We start from the raw sequence: 13,464 nt of genomic DNA on the forward strand, positions 1-13,464 counted from the left end.
TCTGTGCTGATCGTTTCCTTAATTTGTTCACCTATCTTTACCAGATAAAATTTTTATGTAACTATAGCATATTTTCTTCGTGTAAAGACTCAAGAAGGGGAGAGTATCATTTATTGGTTGTGTGTCTAAAGCATAGGTACCCTGCCTACTGTCTTATTTAAACCACAAAATAGCCACTCAAAATGAGATTATTTCCCTCCTTTCTAGATGTGAAAATGGAGAAGGGCTAAGTAGATTGCCCAATACATATACTACTAAAATATATTAACTCATTTGATTTTGAACTACACCCATCCTAGCAACTACACCACCACCTAACTATGAATAACAGCATGCCATATATCCAATCAGAACTCCCAAGTGTATGCCCTGGGAAATCACAAATAGATTGGATTAGTATACCCTATCCTCATTTCTTTTTAATGCAATGCTAATAATAGATAAATTTAAGTAGTCAATAATATCTGATTTTAAGCATGGTTTACTTTAGTATGGAGCAGAACCAGCTTCATTAACTGAATTTAATACTGAATATTAAATAACATTAATTGTTAACTGATAGTGCCAGACATAATCCCATGGCGTGAAGCTTCTTAATGCCTTATTTTAAACGTATAAACAGATGAATAAAAAGGTGTAGCAAAAGTCAACTGCTAGATGAACCTCAAATTACCATACAGTGTTTTTAGTAAATCAACTTTGGCTGCATTCCTTTCTAATGGTAAAGTTCAGGAGAGCTGATGATCACTGCCACCCCCCACCAACACCCTCCTCCGGATGTAAGCCGACTAAATGAAAATTTTCTAACTTCTCTGGACTCTGGATAAAATCAATTTAGAAATTTCTCACACTTTAATCTCATTTGGTATTATGAAGAAATGTCATTTGAAGACTATTTTAAACAACAAACAATCAAGCATCAACACTAAAAAACAATAGTCCATGATTTAGAATACAAATGACGATTACATATGAAGAGAAAAATATACCATATGATCTACGCAAACTTAACACCATGCTGTTCTGCCATATATGAAGTTTCTTCTCTTCCTAAAATTGTAAAGCTTAATTATGTGATTTCACTCCGTGCACAGCAGGGTAGCCATATGCTCTAGAAAACTACATGCAAGGGAAGCAGCTTGTTGCAAAAGTGGGTGAAAATACCCTGAAATAATTCTGAACAAGATAAAAATGTCTCTAATATAGGACCATTTCTTCATACTCCAAAAGGCAGAGGAGTCCACTTTGGCACCAGCTTTGAGCACAAATAGGAAGTCTAGCCCCTTCAAAATATTTTAACAAGAAAAAAGATATTAAAAGTCACAAAGCTCACATTGTGATCATCTCATTCACAGGCAAAATAATTAGCTCTGATAACCATTTGGGGAAATCAGTTACACATAAAACCACTGCCATCTCTGTCCTTTAAAGTTAAGACTCCCCTTTTAAACTCTACGTATTATTATTATTTCCCTTTGTTCATTCTATAAAAAATGAGAAATAATATGTTAATATAAAGAATAAGCTATCAAAATGTCTGATTAATGATTATTGGTGGGCATAACAATGGGGTTTAAAATCTGAAAAAATACAATTTATGAAATAAGATCACTGTTACAAGATGATGGCTGCAGTTAATGCTAAAAGATATATGATTCCTGGGCTTCCCTGGTGGCGCAGTGGTTGAGAGTCCGCCTGCCGATGCAGGGGACGCGGGGTCGTGCCCCGGTCCGGGAAGATCCCACAGGCCACGGAGCGGCTGGCCCCGTGGGCCATGGCCACTGAGCCTGTGCGTCCGGAGTCTGTGCTCCGCAACGGGAGAGGCCACAAGAGGAAGGGCCCCGTTCCACAAAAAAAAAAAAAAAAAAAGATATATTTTTCCTAAGATTTATACTTAAAGGAACAAAAACACTGGGTCATCAGAAGTTGTTAAAATCTCTGCAAAGGAATAACTCAAAAGCATGCCTTAAGGAGTACCACTGAATAAAACTGTTAAAATGATTATTTGCAGATGTGTCATTTGTGAAAAAAATAATTTTCACTGCTTGATATTGCCATAAAGGTCCTCAGGCATTTGGAGTATTTTTATCCAATACCTTTTAAGATTGCATAAATCTGTTACTGAGTACATTCTAACATATTATTTTTTCTCTTCTTTCTCCCTAAAAATAACTTATTCAATAAAATATAAAAGAATTAGAAATATAAAAACATATTTACTGTTATGATTTCACAATTTCACAAATGTGATGAAATGTGAAAATGAAATATGAAGATGATATTCAATAAATAATTATGTATTTAAATCATAAATTGATACATTTCTGGACATGGATTCTTAAATTGCTACAAATATCAACATTAACACAATTTTCCACAAAATAATATGATTAGGAAAAAAGTCAAGAGAACAGCAAAAAAAACAACAAAAAAGGACAAGATATTGATAAAGAACGCAATAGTCAATATTTATATGTAGTACACCCATCTAAAAGTTAACAGTTCCCTGTTAAATATGTATTTACTTTAACAATGTCAAAGTTCTTACATAAAAGGCTAAGAGTTCATTTAATAAATGAAAGTATCTTACAAAAATCATATGTAATTAAATTTTAAAATGTCATAAATTTTCTATTCTGTTATTATGCTAAACATGCATGAAAATCAATACATCAGTTACTCTCATAAAGGACATGGGAATTCAAGTAGGCAAGTGCAATTTCGTCATTTATATAAAATAGAAGATAATGCTTATTTATTCAATCATGAAAATTTTTGATTTGGCAATCAATTTTTTATCCTTATTTTCATTATGTTTTGTTCTTGTCTATCAGACTTTCAAAGATTTGAAACATGGTAAATAAAGGGAAAGTAAAACCTTGTTTTTTCTGTTATTTGATAACATACTTTAAAAAATTATTTTAAGGTGTAGATTTAGGGTAAACATTAAAAGTAATAAATGAGTTAAAATTTGACTTGGGAATGCTTTTATCATTTATTCATACATTCATTGATTTTTTTCCAGTAAAATCATAACTAATGTAATCTGCTCAGTCATTCCTAAGGGTTGACAGAATTAATTACTGTCATTAAGGTTGATCTGGAAAATCCATCTGCCCTAAAATATCCTTTCCACTCATTAATTTCCCACCATTAGAGTCATTCTTACAGAATTAAAGTTTAGCTTTTACTATATTGTCTGAGCTAGTTTATCAACATTGTGATTCTTCTAGTGGAGAACAAGATCTCATGGAGAGTGGATGGAGATCAGGTACTGTTTGGTATGTACTGCTCTCTCTCCATAATAATAATCCTCATGTAAATTTTTGCTATTCAGTATATCAGCAGAACCTGCAGTCTGTTACAAATGCAGAATTTCAGATCTCATCCCTATCCCATCAAGTCACACCTGCATTTGAGTAAGACTGCAAGGTGATTGTGTTTACACTGAAGTTTGAGAAGCATAGTCTAAGACTTAGACTGAAATCTCTATCAACCATTAATTGCACCTCTGTATACATTGCTAATTTGTCTGCCTTTTCCTACCTACTTAAAATTTCTTATGTAATTTCTTGCTAAAATGATGTCTTATAAAAAGTTACATTAGATAATATAGAGCCTACCTACCAATGGCTTCCTGTCTCATTTACATTAAAATAAAACTCTTTACCTAGGCCTCAGAGCCTATATGGTCTAGTTCCTGCCGGTTTCCCACCTGATCTCCACTTTCTTTCTTGTCCACTTAACTCCAGGCACCTCAGGCTTTCTTTTTTGCAAGAAAAACTCAAGCTCTTTCTAGCTAGTTGTTTTCTCTTACATCTCTGCTACCATCAGCTGCCGGTTTCCCACCTGATCTCCACTTTCTTTCTTGTCCACTTAACTCCAGGCACCTCAGGCTTTCTTGTTTGCAAGAAAAACTCAAGCTCTTTCTAGCTAGTTGTTTTCTCTTACATCTCTGCTACCATCAGGTAATTATTCATTTATTTGCTTGTCTTTTTCTCCCTATTTGAATATAAACTCAAAAAGCAGGGTTCATTTTGTTCAATGTTGTATAATAAGGAACTAGAAGAAAATACGACATGCAAGTAGTCAGTGAACTTTTGTTGAAGAAAGAAACAAAGACAGCAATAAGGAAGGAAAGAAGTAAGGAAGAGAAGGAGAGGAAGGAAGAAAGGAAGGATGGATGGATAAAAAGAAGGAAAGGAGGAGGAAGGGAAGGGGAAATAAAAAGGAGAAAAGAAACAGAATGAAAAAAAATAGAGACAGAAAAAAATAAAGAAAAGAAAGGAAAGGAAGAAAGGAGGGAGTAGAAGGGAAGGGAGAGAAAGGAGAGGGGATGGAGGGAGGGAGGGAGGGAAGGAAAGTCTTGAAGAAAATAACTCTGTAGTTTTGGACACTGCCTAAAAGGCAATCCAGAGTTAGATTAGATCCTCAAATGGAGAGCTTTTGGAATTTAAGGCAAATGTGTGGCAATGGTCCTGTGAAAAATGTTTATGTGTCTGAGTTTCCATTTACTGGGATAAGGAGAGTGACAATCTAACTTTCTTGATGGTAGTGTCAGCCACTTCTATGGTTGTTTTAACACTAGCTTTACAATGAGATAACCATAAAGATAAGTCCATGTCAATTCAAACATCAAGAGAAAATAGATGATGATGATAAATACATTAATTAATATATAAGATCTCTGGATAGATTCATAGACACTTTGGATTATAAGGGACAGAGACAGTCATATAATTTCAACACTCTTTGATGTTTAATGCTTTCTAAATACCCAATTTGTCCATCAAGCTATGCTTGAATACCTTATTAGTGATTTAGGAATTTACTGTTTTCTGAAGCACACAGTCTATATGTGAACAAAATTCAATGTTAGAAAAGTCTTCTCTATTATATATTTTCTACCTTCCTGTGGTTTCATACACTAAGTTCTACAACCTATGGCAGAACAGGTTTGGTCTCTCCTACATATAACATATTACATCACATGTTTAAAGACAGCAATAACTCATCCTCACTCACATATCATGCTGTAGCAATTCTTTCTGTTAGAATTGACCAATAATTTTTCTCTATTATCTTATCTCTACAAATTTTCCTTTGAAAATAGAGACCATATCTTATATTTCTTTTGAATTTATCATATGTTTAAGCACAGAGATAATATGTTCAATAAATCCTGATACCTGATGGACATATATCTGTATCCACAAAGACTTAAGTAACCACCCATAAACTAACTTCCTCACTGTGGTATTGCTTATGAAGATTAATAAAAAAATGTTTCAATTTACAAATTTATACTCTATAAAGTATTAACAGAAATTTTGAAAACAGTACTAGTTGCTTGCAAACTGTTGAAAAGATTTAAAATATATAGTTACATGTGGCCAAATAGCCTATTAGTGAAAGGCACATACTAGGCACCCAAGAACTGCTACTTCCACACAACAGAGTTTTTGTCATATTATGGTCCAGTGTTTTAAACAAAAGTTTTACATATCACTTCTGAAATACTGACTTCTGAAATAAACTGGAAATTTAGTGTAGATGTAAGTCTGATAGTATATTGTTTTCCCTTTTTTGTTGAGCAATCTAAAAGTTCAGATGAGCTTACTTGAAAAACTATTGCTTAAGATAAAATTTTTTTAAATTCCTGCTTTTGTCTGAATTAAAGTTGCTGACCTAAAATGAATAATTTATGCTGAATTAACTACTTTTACCTTAAAGCTGAAAACAATAAAAAGTTCTACTTGCAAACTGGTAAATTAAAATAGGTTTTTCTTTTATGCTGCCATTATGGGGGGGCTCTACATCATATTCAACTTCAGTTAAACATAATTTCATGTTACTTTATAAACTAAGCTAAAACCCTGCTTGATCCTATTAATATGACCATTAGCTATTAAATATACTATGGAAGAATTGACTACCCTATGTCAAAACAAGTAGCGGAAATGGCTATAAATGTTTATGACACATATTGGACTCCACAAGATGATACAGTCATCTAAATTTCTGCTAAGAAGAACAATAAAAGAGAGCTTATAATTATTATAATTGTATATGGGAACTTTTCCAGAAGAATATATTCACATTTTTACATGAAAATAGCAACTACCATGGCTGCTCATTAACAGCTGACAGAACTTGTCTACATATTGAAAAAAAAGAAATACCATTCCACCGCAATATATAAGAAAAACAATGTTTAAAAAACTTTCCTAGAGTAAAACACATTTTAATGGCTATTTTTTTAATAGTATAACCTATTAGTATAATAGTATAAACCTCTTGAGGAAGAAAACCCAACTATGGTTGTCATCTATATTACTTTAACCTTAATATCACCTAATAAAAGGATTTGCATTAGGCCCTTTTGAACCATGAGTAAATGGAAGGATGAATGAATACTAGTTTAGCAATATGAACACTGGGTTTTCATATGGCCTCTTCCAGACCACAATTTCCTGTATAAAAATAATGCTGTTTTAGTAGATGATCTGAAAGTGACCATCTATTTAAAAAAATATAATCCTAGAAATTCAGGACTCTTTACTTATAATTTTGTAATAATATTACATATGTCCCGCTACTATAAGTCAACTTTGAATTGAAATCTCTTAGGGCTATAATAATAAACTATGGGGTTTAGAGATTGCTGAAAAAAGGTATATTAAGTAAATATTAAGAAATATAATTTCAAAAAAAATCATAAAGCAACAAACTATTCTGATAAAATTTAAAATATCATTAGATATTATGTTATCTAATATTAAACATCTGTATAATCAATAAGCTAAAAATATCAATTGTTTTTAGGTTTATTTATATGACTGTAAATATTCCTTTAAGCAAAGTTGAACACTTTATTTATTTTGGTATAGGTGTATCATATTTCTATTCAGCACTATCTACTCAAAGCATTCTTTATACATCTTAGCAATATAAACACAATTTACTAGTTTGAAACTTTTGTTCATCTCTCAAGAATTTGTACATATATCCTCTGTGCAGCCTTCCTTGACTTCTACACTTAGAGGTAGTCAGTCCCTCTCCTTTCTTCAATAACATTTCGAAACAACTGCTATGGCAGTGTTTCTCATAATAAGCTTGTAATTACTCTTTTTTTTTTTAAGTTATATAGACTACATCATAGCACAGCCTGCTTTGTTCATTTTTATATCTCTACTATCTAGCACAATATCATGTACATAGCAAGAGTTAAAACGTATTTGGTGAATAATAAAAATAATAACAATTACTATTTGTTGAACATAAGCCAGCAACTGTGCTAAATTTTTTTCACATAACTACCTATGAGGTAGGTATTCTCAGTTACTAAGAAATTGCAGGTTTGAGAGTTGAAGTTATTGCTCAAGATCATATAGTTAATAAGGGACAGAGTATAAACTCAGCCTAGCTCTCTGACCTCAAAACTAACCAGCAATAGTGGGCAATTTGGTTTTTCCTTTCCATTGGGAGAAAATACTTGAAATTTTTTGGCATTTGTACCTAATACTGTGTTTAATCCTCACTATAACCCTAATGTAATACTGTGATACTATTTTACTGATAGGGAAATTCAACCCTAATAGTTCATGTGACCTGCAAAGAGTCTCACACATAGCAGGTGACAAAAGTGGACTAAAATCCAGTCAATAAAGCTGAATTTTCATTTCGAAGTCTACTGGGCACTAATAAAGGAAACTGTCGTATTAATACACTGTTTTTAAAGAAGAGCTAAGTCAACATTATTTATCAGTATTTTTCTCTTTTACTTGTTTATATTTCAACATTAAAGAATCTTTTTAAATGGAGAAAACCAGAAAGGGTTTTCTTTTACTAAGAACAAGTAGAAAGTGAAAAAACAACTTTTAAGAGGATAACTTAAGTTGAATTACTGATGTTTTAACTATAGTACTATAGGAAAACTTAATTGGAACAGTACCCTCTTGGGATTGAAAATGTCTTTGATAAATATTCCAAGTTTTTATTCAAATTATTTATTAATTGTGCAGCTTTTATAATTAACTATAGTGATTTAAGATTTAATTAATCATAAATTAATACATAGATTTTTGAATCTATACACAAGTACCAAATACTATGAGCAATTTCAGTGTCTTTGTTTTCTTTGTTTTCATAGTGGTAATAGTGTAAACTGTAAGTACTTTACCTCAAGTTACTGAGAATAGACAAATTAGGAATTAGTAATGATCAAAAGACATCATAAAAATGAAAGTTTAATTGCAGTGAAATAGAGAAACATGATGAAAAATGCCAAATTATCACAGTACAAAACTGTACACACTTGTAGACATAAAAATAAACCTATGCTATCACAATCTCTATCGTATATATGCTTTAGATGGTAATTAATTTCAGTAAATATCCATTGTATTACATTAATATTTATTCATATGAAATTTATTGAATTTATAGTTTGCTTGTGTTCATTTATAAATTTTCTTTGATTTTATAAATGTGAAAAGGGCATAAGCAAGGCATTTATATCTAGTTTTATTTTGTGAATTTTGAAGTGGTAATGAATAAAAAAGCAATATTTTATTGTAAGTACATGAAAATACTTTTGCCTTTCAAAGTAACTAAAAACACTGGTTTTTATAACTGTAACAAAACAGTTATCTTTAATACTGAAAGACATGGATATTTGATTATATTGAAGAATATAATTTTAAGCCTTTAAGTCATTTGAGTGAATACTCTAGCTGGTGAAACTGTAAACATTTATTCATCAGTTTACTAAATATTATCTAAATATGTCTATGGGTCAGAAGTTGTTCTAGGCACTGGGAATGCAGCCTGAACATGACCCATCCACTCCTTACCTTACAGAACTTAAAGTCGCTAGTTACAACAATTTAAGCTAAATCTTGGAAAGAGAATTAGGATGATTTGGTTGAAAGGAAGAAGGAATAGCTTATGGGAGTGGCTTGAGGTAGAAAAGAACATGGTATGTTTGACAAACTAAAAGAAATTCTTTTTGGCCAAAAAAATAAAGAATGACTGTGAGAGAGATGAATTTGGAGATATAGGCAAAAAGCCAGATTATAGAGGTTCCCATGGGTCATCATCAAGTCTCGGCTTTTTTCCCAAGGTCACTGGAGAAACAGTGGAAGCTTTAAAGCAGTGGAGTGAAGTGATTAGATTTTCATTTTTAAAAGGTAATTCTGACTACATTGTGCAGAATGGAATAGACAAACAAGAATTATTTTTTCTCTAAAATATCTAGAAAAATCAAGCAAGTTAGTTTTGTATTATTTTTACTGACTCATCTAAAATGTCAATTAAAGGACTCACTGCCTACATGCATCCTGTAACTCCTTTAGTGCTCTGCTCAGCCATGAGCTTCCTTGTCCCACCAGGATGGATTTCTCTATGTTCTCCACTCTATCTCACTCTCGAAAGAAGGAGCCATGTAATATTCATCCTTATTTCGCACAGAACAGAGCTCAGTGGGCATTTCAGACATGCTGGCTGAACTGAAATTATTCTTAAAAAGAATACTGTTTTCATGTCAGCCAATCCTAATTTAGAAATTTGGTCTTGCTAAAGTTAAGTCTTTGAGGACTGTTTTATGTCTGAAAATATAGCTGTATATTGAGGTTTTTAAAAAGCATAATAGATATAGGATAACAAGTTTCCTTTACTTCTAACACTGACAATTTTTTTTGCCCCAAATGTTAATAGTTTGTGTGTCAAATATAATAGGTAATGAGCCAACTAAAATCACTGAAATAGGTTACTGAAGAAGAGTCAGAAGGACCAATTTTAATTAAAATAAAGATTTGATGAAAGTATAATCATTTAAGTCACTAAAAAATGATGAATATAACATTCAAAATGTTTTCTGTAAACATAATTTAAACATCAATGATTAAAAATATTTATGACCAAGGTAGATGGCAGCATTGAATGAATATCATATCCATAAACACTATTTTAGAAAGAATATACGTGAAACAGGTCTAAATGTTCTGAATGCTGTAAAACAGCACTGGGAGATTATGACATTTGAGAAAATTTGAGCACTGATTTGGAATTTACCAAGGATGTAATCTTGATGCTTAATTGAAATTTAGCTGAATGTACTTCAAATCTTAGATTAATTTTCAAATCACATTATTTAATCTAAAAATTGACAACTACTTATTCCCTTTTCAATCTGAATTATTTATTCAAGTTCTACAAAATATTTAATTTGTAGCATCAGAGTTTCTCAAATCACCTGATGGCAAACTTTGGCTGAAGCGGCATTTGTATTATTAGTTGATAAATAATAAACTTATGTCTGAAAATTACCTGCCTCTTTTTCAGTGGGTAATAGAATGAATACAGGAAAGTTTGTTAATGTTAATTAGCTCATGCAAATTTCTGAAGAGAATGAAAATACTAAATTGAAGGGCTTTTTTCTTAATCGATATTTCATTAATATTTACACATTTTTTGTTTCCCAGTAATAAGAAAATCTACTTGATTGGGCTTCCCTGGTGGGGCAGTGGTTGAAAGTCCGCCTGCCGATGCAGGGTACATGCGTTCGTGCGCCGGTCCGGCAAGATCCCACATGCCGCAGAGCAAGCTAGGCCCGTGAGCCATGGCCGCTGAGCCTGCGCGTCCGGAGCCTGTGCTCCGCAACGGGAGAGGCCACAACAGTGAGAGGCCCGCGTACCGCAAAAAAAAAAAAGAAAGAAAGAAAAAAAAGAAAATCTACTTGATTAAGCAAATCATAAATTTGATAATGATCCCTATATTCACATGAGTGGAAATATTCATGGTAGGAGAGTGAATAGAGAACCAAGATGATATCATTTTAATCCTTTAAAGGAGACTGTCACATGCTAAGAATTCATTTTATTTTCTTAGGCCATGCCACATGGCTTGCAGGATCTCAGTTCTCCGACCAGGGATTGAACCCATGACCCCTGGAGTGGAAGCACGGAGCCCTAACCACTGGGCCACCAGGGAATTCCCAAGAATTCATTTTAGAATGCTTCTTATTAAAGACAATCAAAGTAAGTACTTTCAGTATGAATTCTGATGGAAATGAGCTCCTGAGATATTTCTGTATGATTTTAAATCAATTTATGTAAAGATGTCTTGATTTTTCTCCTTAGTGTGTACTAAGCATTTGAATGGTTTTCTATTACTTATATCATGTTAAACCATGTATAACCATATTACATAAAACATAGCCATTTTGGAGAATATATGATTATGAGTTGGAAATAGAGCTGGAAATAGAGCTGGAGTAGCTAGATGCTAACTTTTTCTTTTAAATTTTGTTTTTTTTTTCTGATAAGTTTAATAAATTATATTCTCCTCCAAATATTAATGTGCAATTAATTAATATTTCCACTGATGCATATGTCAATATATATTTGTTAGTTTTTGATACTACACTAATTTTTTCCTAAACTGTTCAATGAAACCTGCTACCAAGAAACAGAAACTTGCTACACTTCCTAATTTTGTAAAAGATAGGCTTATATTAATTGATTAGAAAATGACCAATATATGATTTGGCTCTGTGGTATTTTTATCTCTAAAAATTAAAGTAGGAAGTTAAGCAATATTAAATTTGGAGTCATAATATCAATGAATACCTGTTACCTTTTCAAAATGAGAAATGTGTTCTCAGTACAATCATATGGGTCAGGCAATAGGTAATTCAGAAACAGTAGAATAAGCTATATAAAATAATCACCAGACATAATGTTTTCATTTTTCCTAATCAAATTATCTATTTTCTCAATAATAAATTAACATTTGTGTAACAAAAGTTTCATGCAAATATGAAAATTACTACATGAGATAAATCATCAATCAGTAAATATGTGCACTTATTAATAGAAAAATGGCTTTTTTATTTTCATGTTATCTCAATACCATAAGTGGTATGTAATAAGCAATGGGTATTTAGTACTTATTTTTACTATCCTTTATGCATTATTTTCTTTCTATTTTAACTCCCTCCTCCCTCCAATATTTGCACTGCATTTTGATTTTTTTTTTTTCTAATTTTTGTACTTTCAAATTATTCAGGTTCTGACCGTTACTGTCTATATTTTTCAGCTACTTTGAACTCTTTCTTTCACTTCCTACATCTTGGCTCTGTTTAAGCTCATTCTCTAACTAGAATCATTACCAAAATATAGCTTTGGCTGTAACTAAATGGGCACAAGTAAAATAACATCCAATACCTCTATGAGTAACAACTGCAAGCTCTTTAGTTCTTTCTATCTGTTCAGCATTTCTTGGTCTTCTCCTTGTACTTTGTGTATCTGCTTGATGAGGAGAGAGCCCGTCCTTGGATGTGTTGGGGTCCAGACCTGAATTTCTGATATTCTTTGCTTGCACTCGCTGTTCCTCGGAAAGTCTATGGATGGTGACAGCTGTAACACTGGATACAGTAACATCTGCAGATGTGCTAGCAACAGCAATAGCACCAGTGGTAGTCCTGTTATGCTCCTCTAACTCACCAGTGGAGGTAGTGTGGGTCAATGGAGAAGAACCTGTGGGACACAGTAGCACTAGATGCTAACTTTTTCTTTTAAATTTTGTTTTTTTTTTTCTGATAAGTTTAATAAATTATATTCCCTCTATCACCTTAAGTATTATCAAACATGAAAAGGCAAAACACAAACACGCCACTAAAATGTGAAGTAACCAGATCTGATGTTTGGTCTATATCAATCAACCTATGAATGGATATTATACACAAATATACCATATTTTAATTGTAACACATTAGGGAGAAAAAGGTGAAACAGTAAACCCTTTAATGCCCCTGAATCAACCTTATTCATTATTTATCTACAGATTATTTTTTAGCAACAAATACCTGGCAAGTGACAAGTTTTGACAGAATGGGTAACTATGTAACCACACTTTTCTCAGAAGTATGCTTTGAATAGTCTGTGCCATATCACTTCATGATTTCTGGGAAAAATATCAAATTTTTCTATTTTAAGACAAACAAGCGAAGAAAGGAGAATTTAAAAATCAAAGCCAAACTGAAAACAAAATGATTTTAAAAAATGAAGCTCTGAAAAACTACTCTATGTAAATGTCTATCTTAACCTCATTTGCCAGAAAGCAGTCAACATGATAAAATATTCAATGTCATGAGCTATACGACATTAGAATTTACCAGGTTGTTTTGGAAGTTGGGTAATATTTTTCAGAGTTTTAAAGTAAAACTTGAGATGAACCAATTTTCAACTAGTTAAAATTAAACAAATTGTTTTATTTAGAAATGCCTGAAAATTAACTATTAGCATGGAAATTTTATTCATACAAAACTAGCTTTAAAAAAAGGTTGAGGGCTTCCCTGGTGGCGCAGTGGTTGAGAGTTGAGAGTCCGCCTGCCAATGCAGGGGACACGGGTTTATGCCCCGGTCCGGGAAGATCCCACATGCCGCGGAGCGGCTGGGGCCC

At 32.4% G+C, this 13,464-nt stretch overlaps 1 protein-coding gene across 2 annotated transcripts in view; it reads right to left on the reverse strand.

Annotated features, from left to right (window-relative positions):
* The window catches only part of CSMD3 (CUB and Sushi multiple domains 3), a 1,097,972-nt gene that overhangs the window by 671,577 nt on the left and 412,931 nt on the right, over window positions 1–13,464 (reverse strand). Inside the window, exon 7 of one of the 2 annotated variants that reach the window (XM_007468747.1) lies at window positions 12,228–12,539. The exons of the other annotated variant lie outside the window; for it this stretch is intronic. Coding sequence (XP_007468809.1) covers window positions 12,228–12,539 — 312 coding nt within the window. The remainder of the gene's footprint in view (window positions 1–12,227; window positions 12,540–13,464) is intronic. 2 annotated transcript variants of the gene reach the window in all.

This window comes from Lipotes vexillifer, unplaced genomic scaffold (assembly GCF_000442215.2).
Source record: "Lipotes vexillifer unplaced genomic scaffold, Lipotes_vexillifer_v1.1 scaffold1679, whole genome shotgun sequence".
In the NCBI taxonomy this organism is placed as follows: domain Eukaryota; kingdom Metazoa; phylum Chordata; class Mammalia; order Artiodactyla; family Lipotidae; genus Lipotes; species Lipotes vexillifer.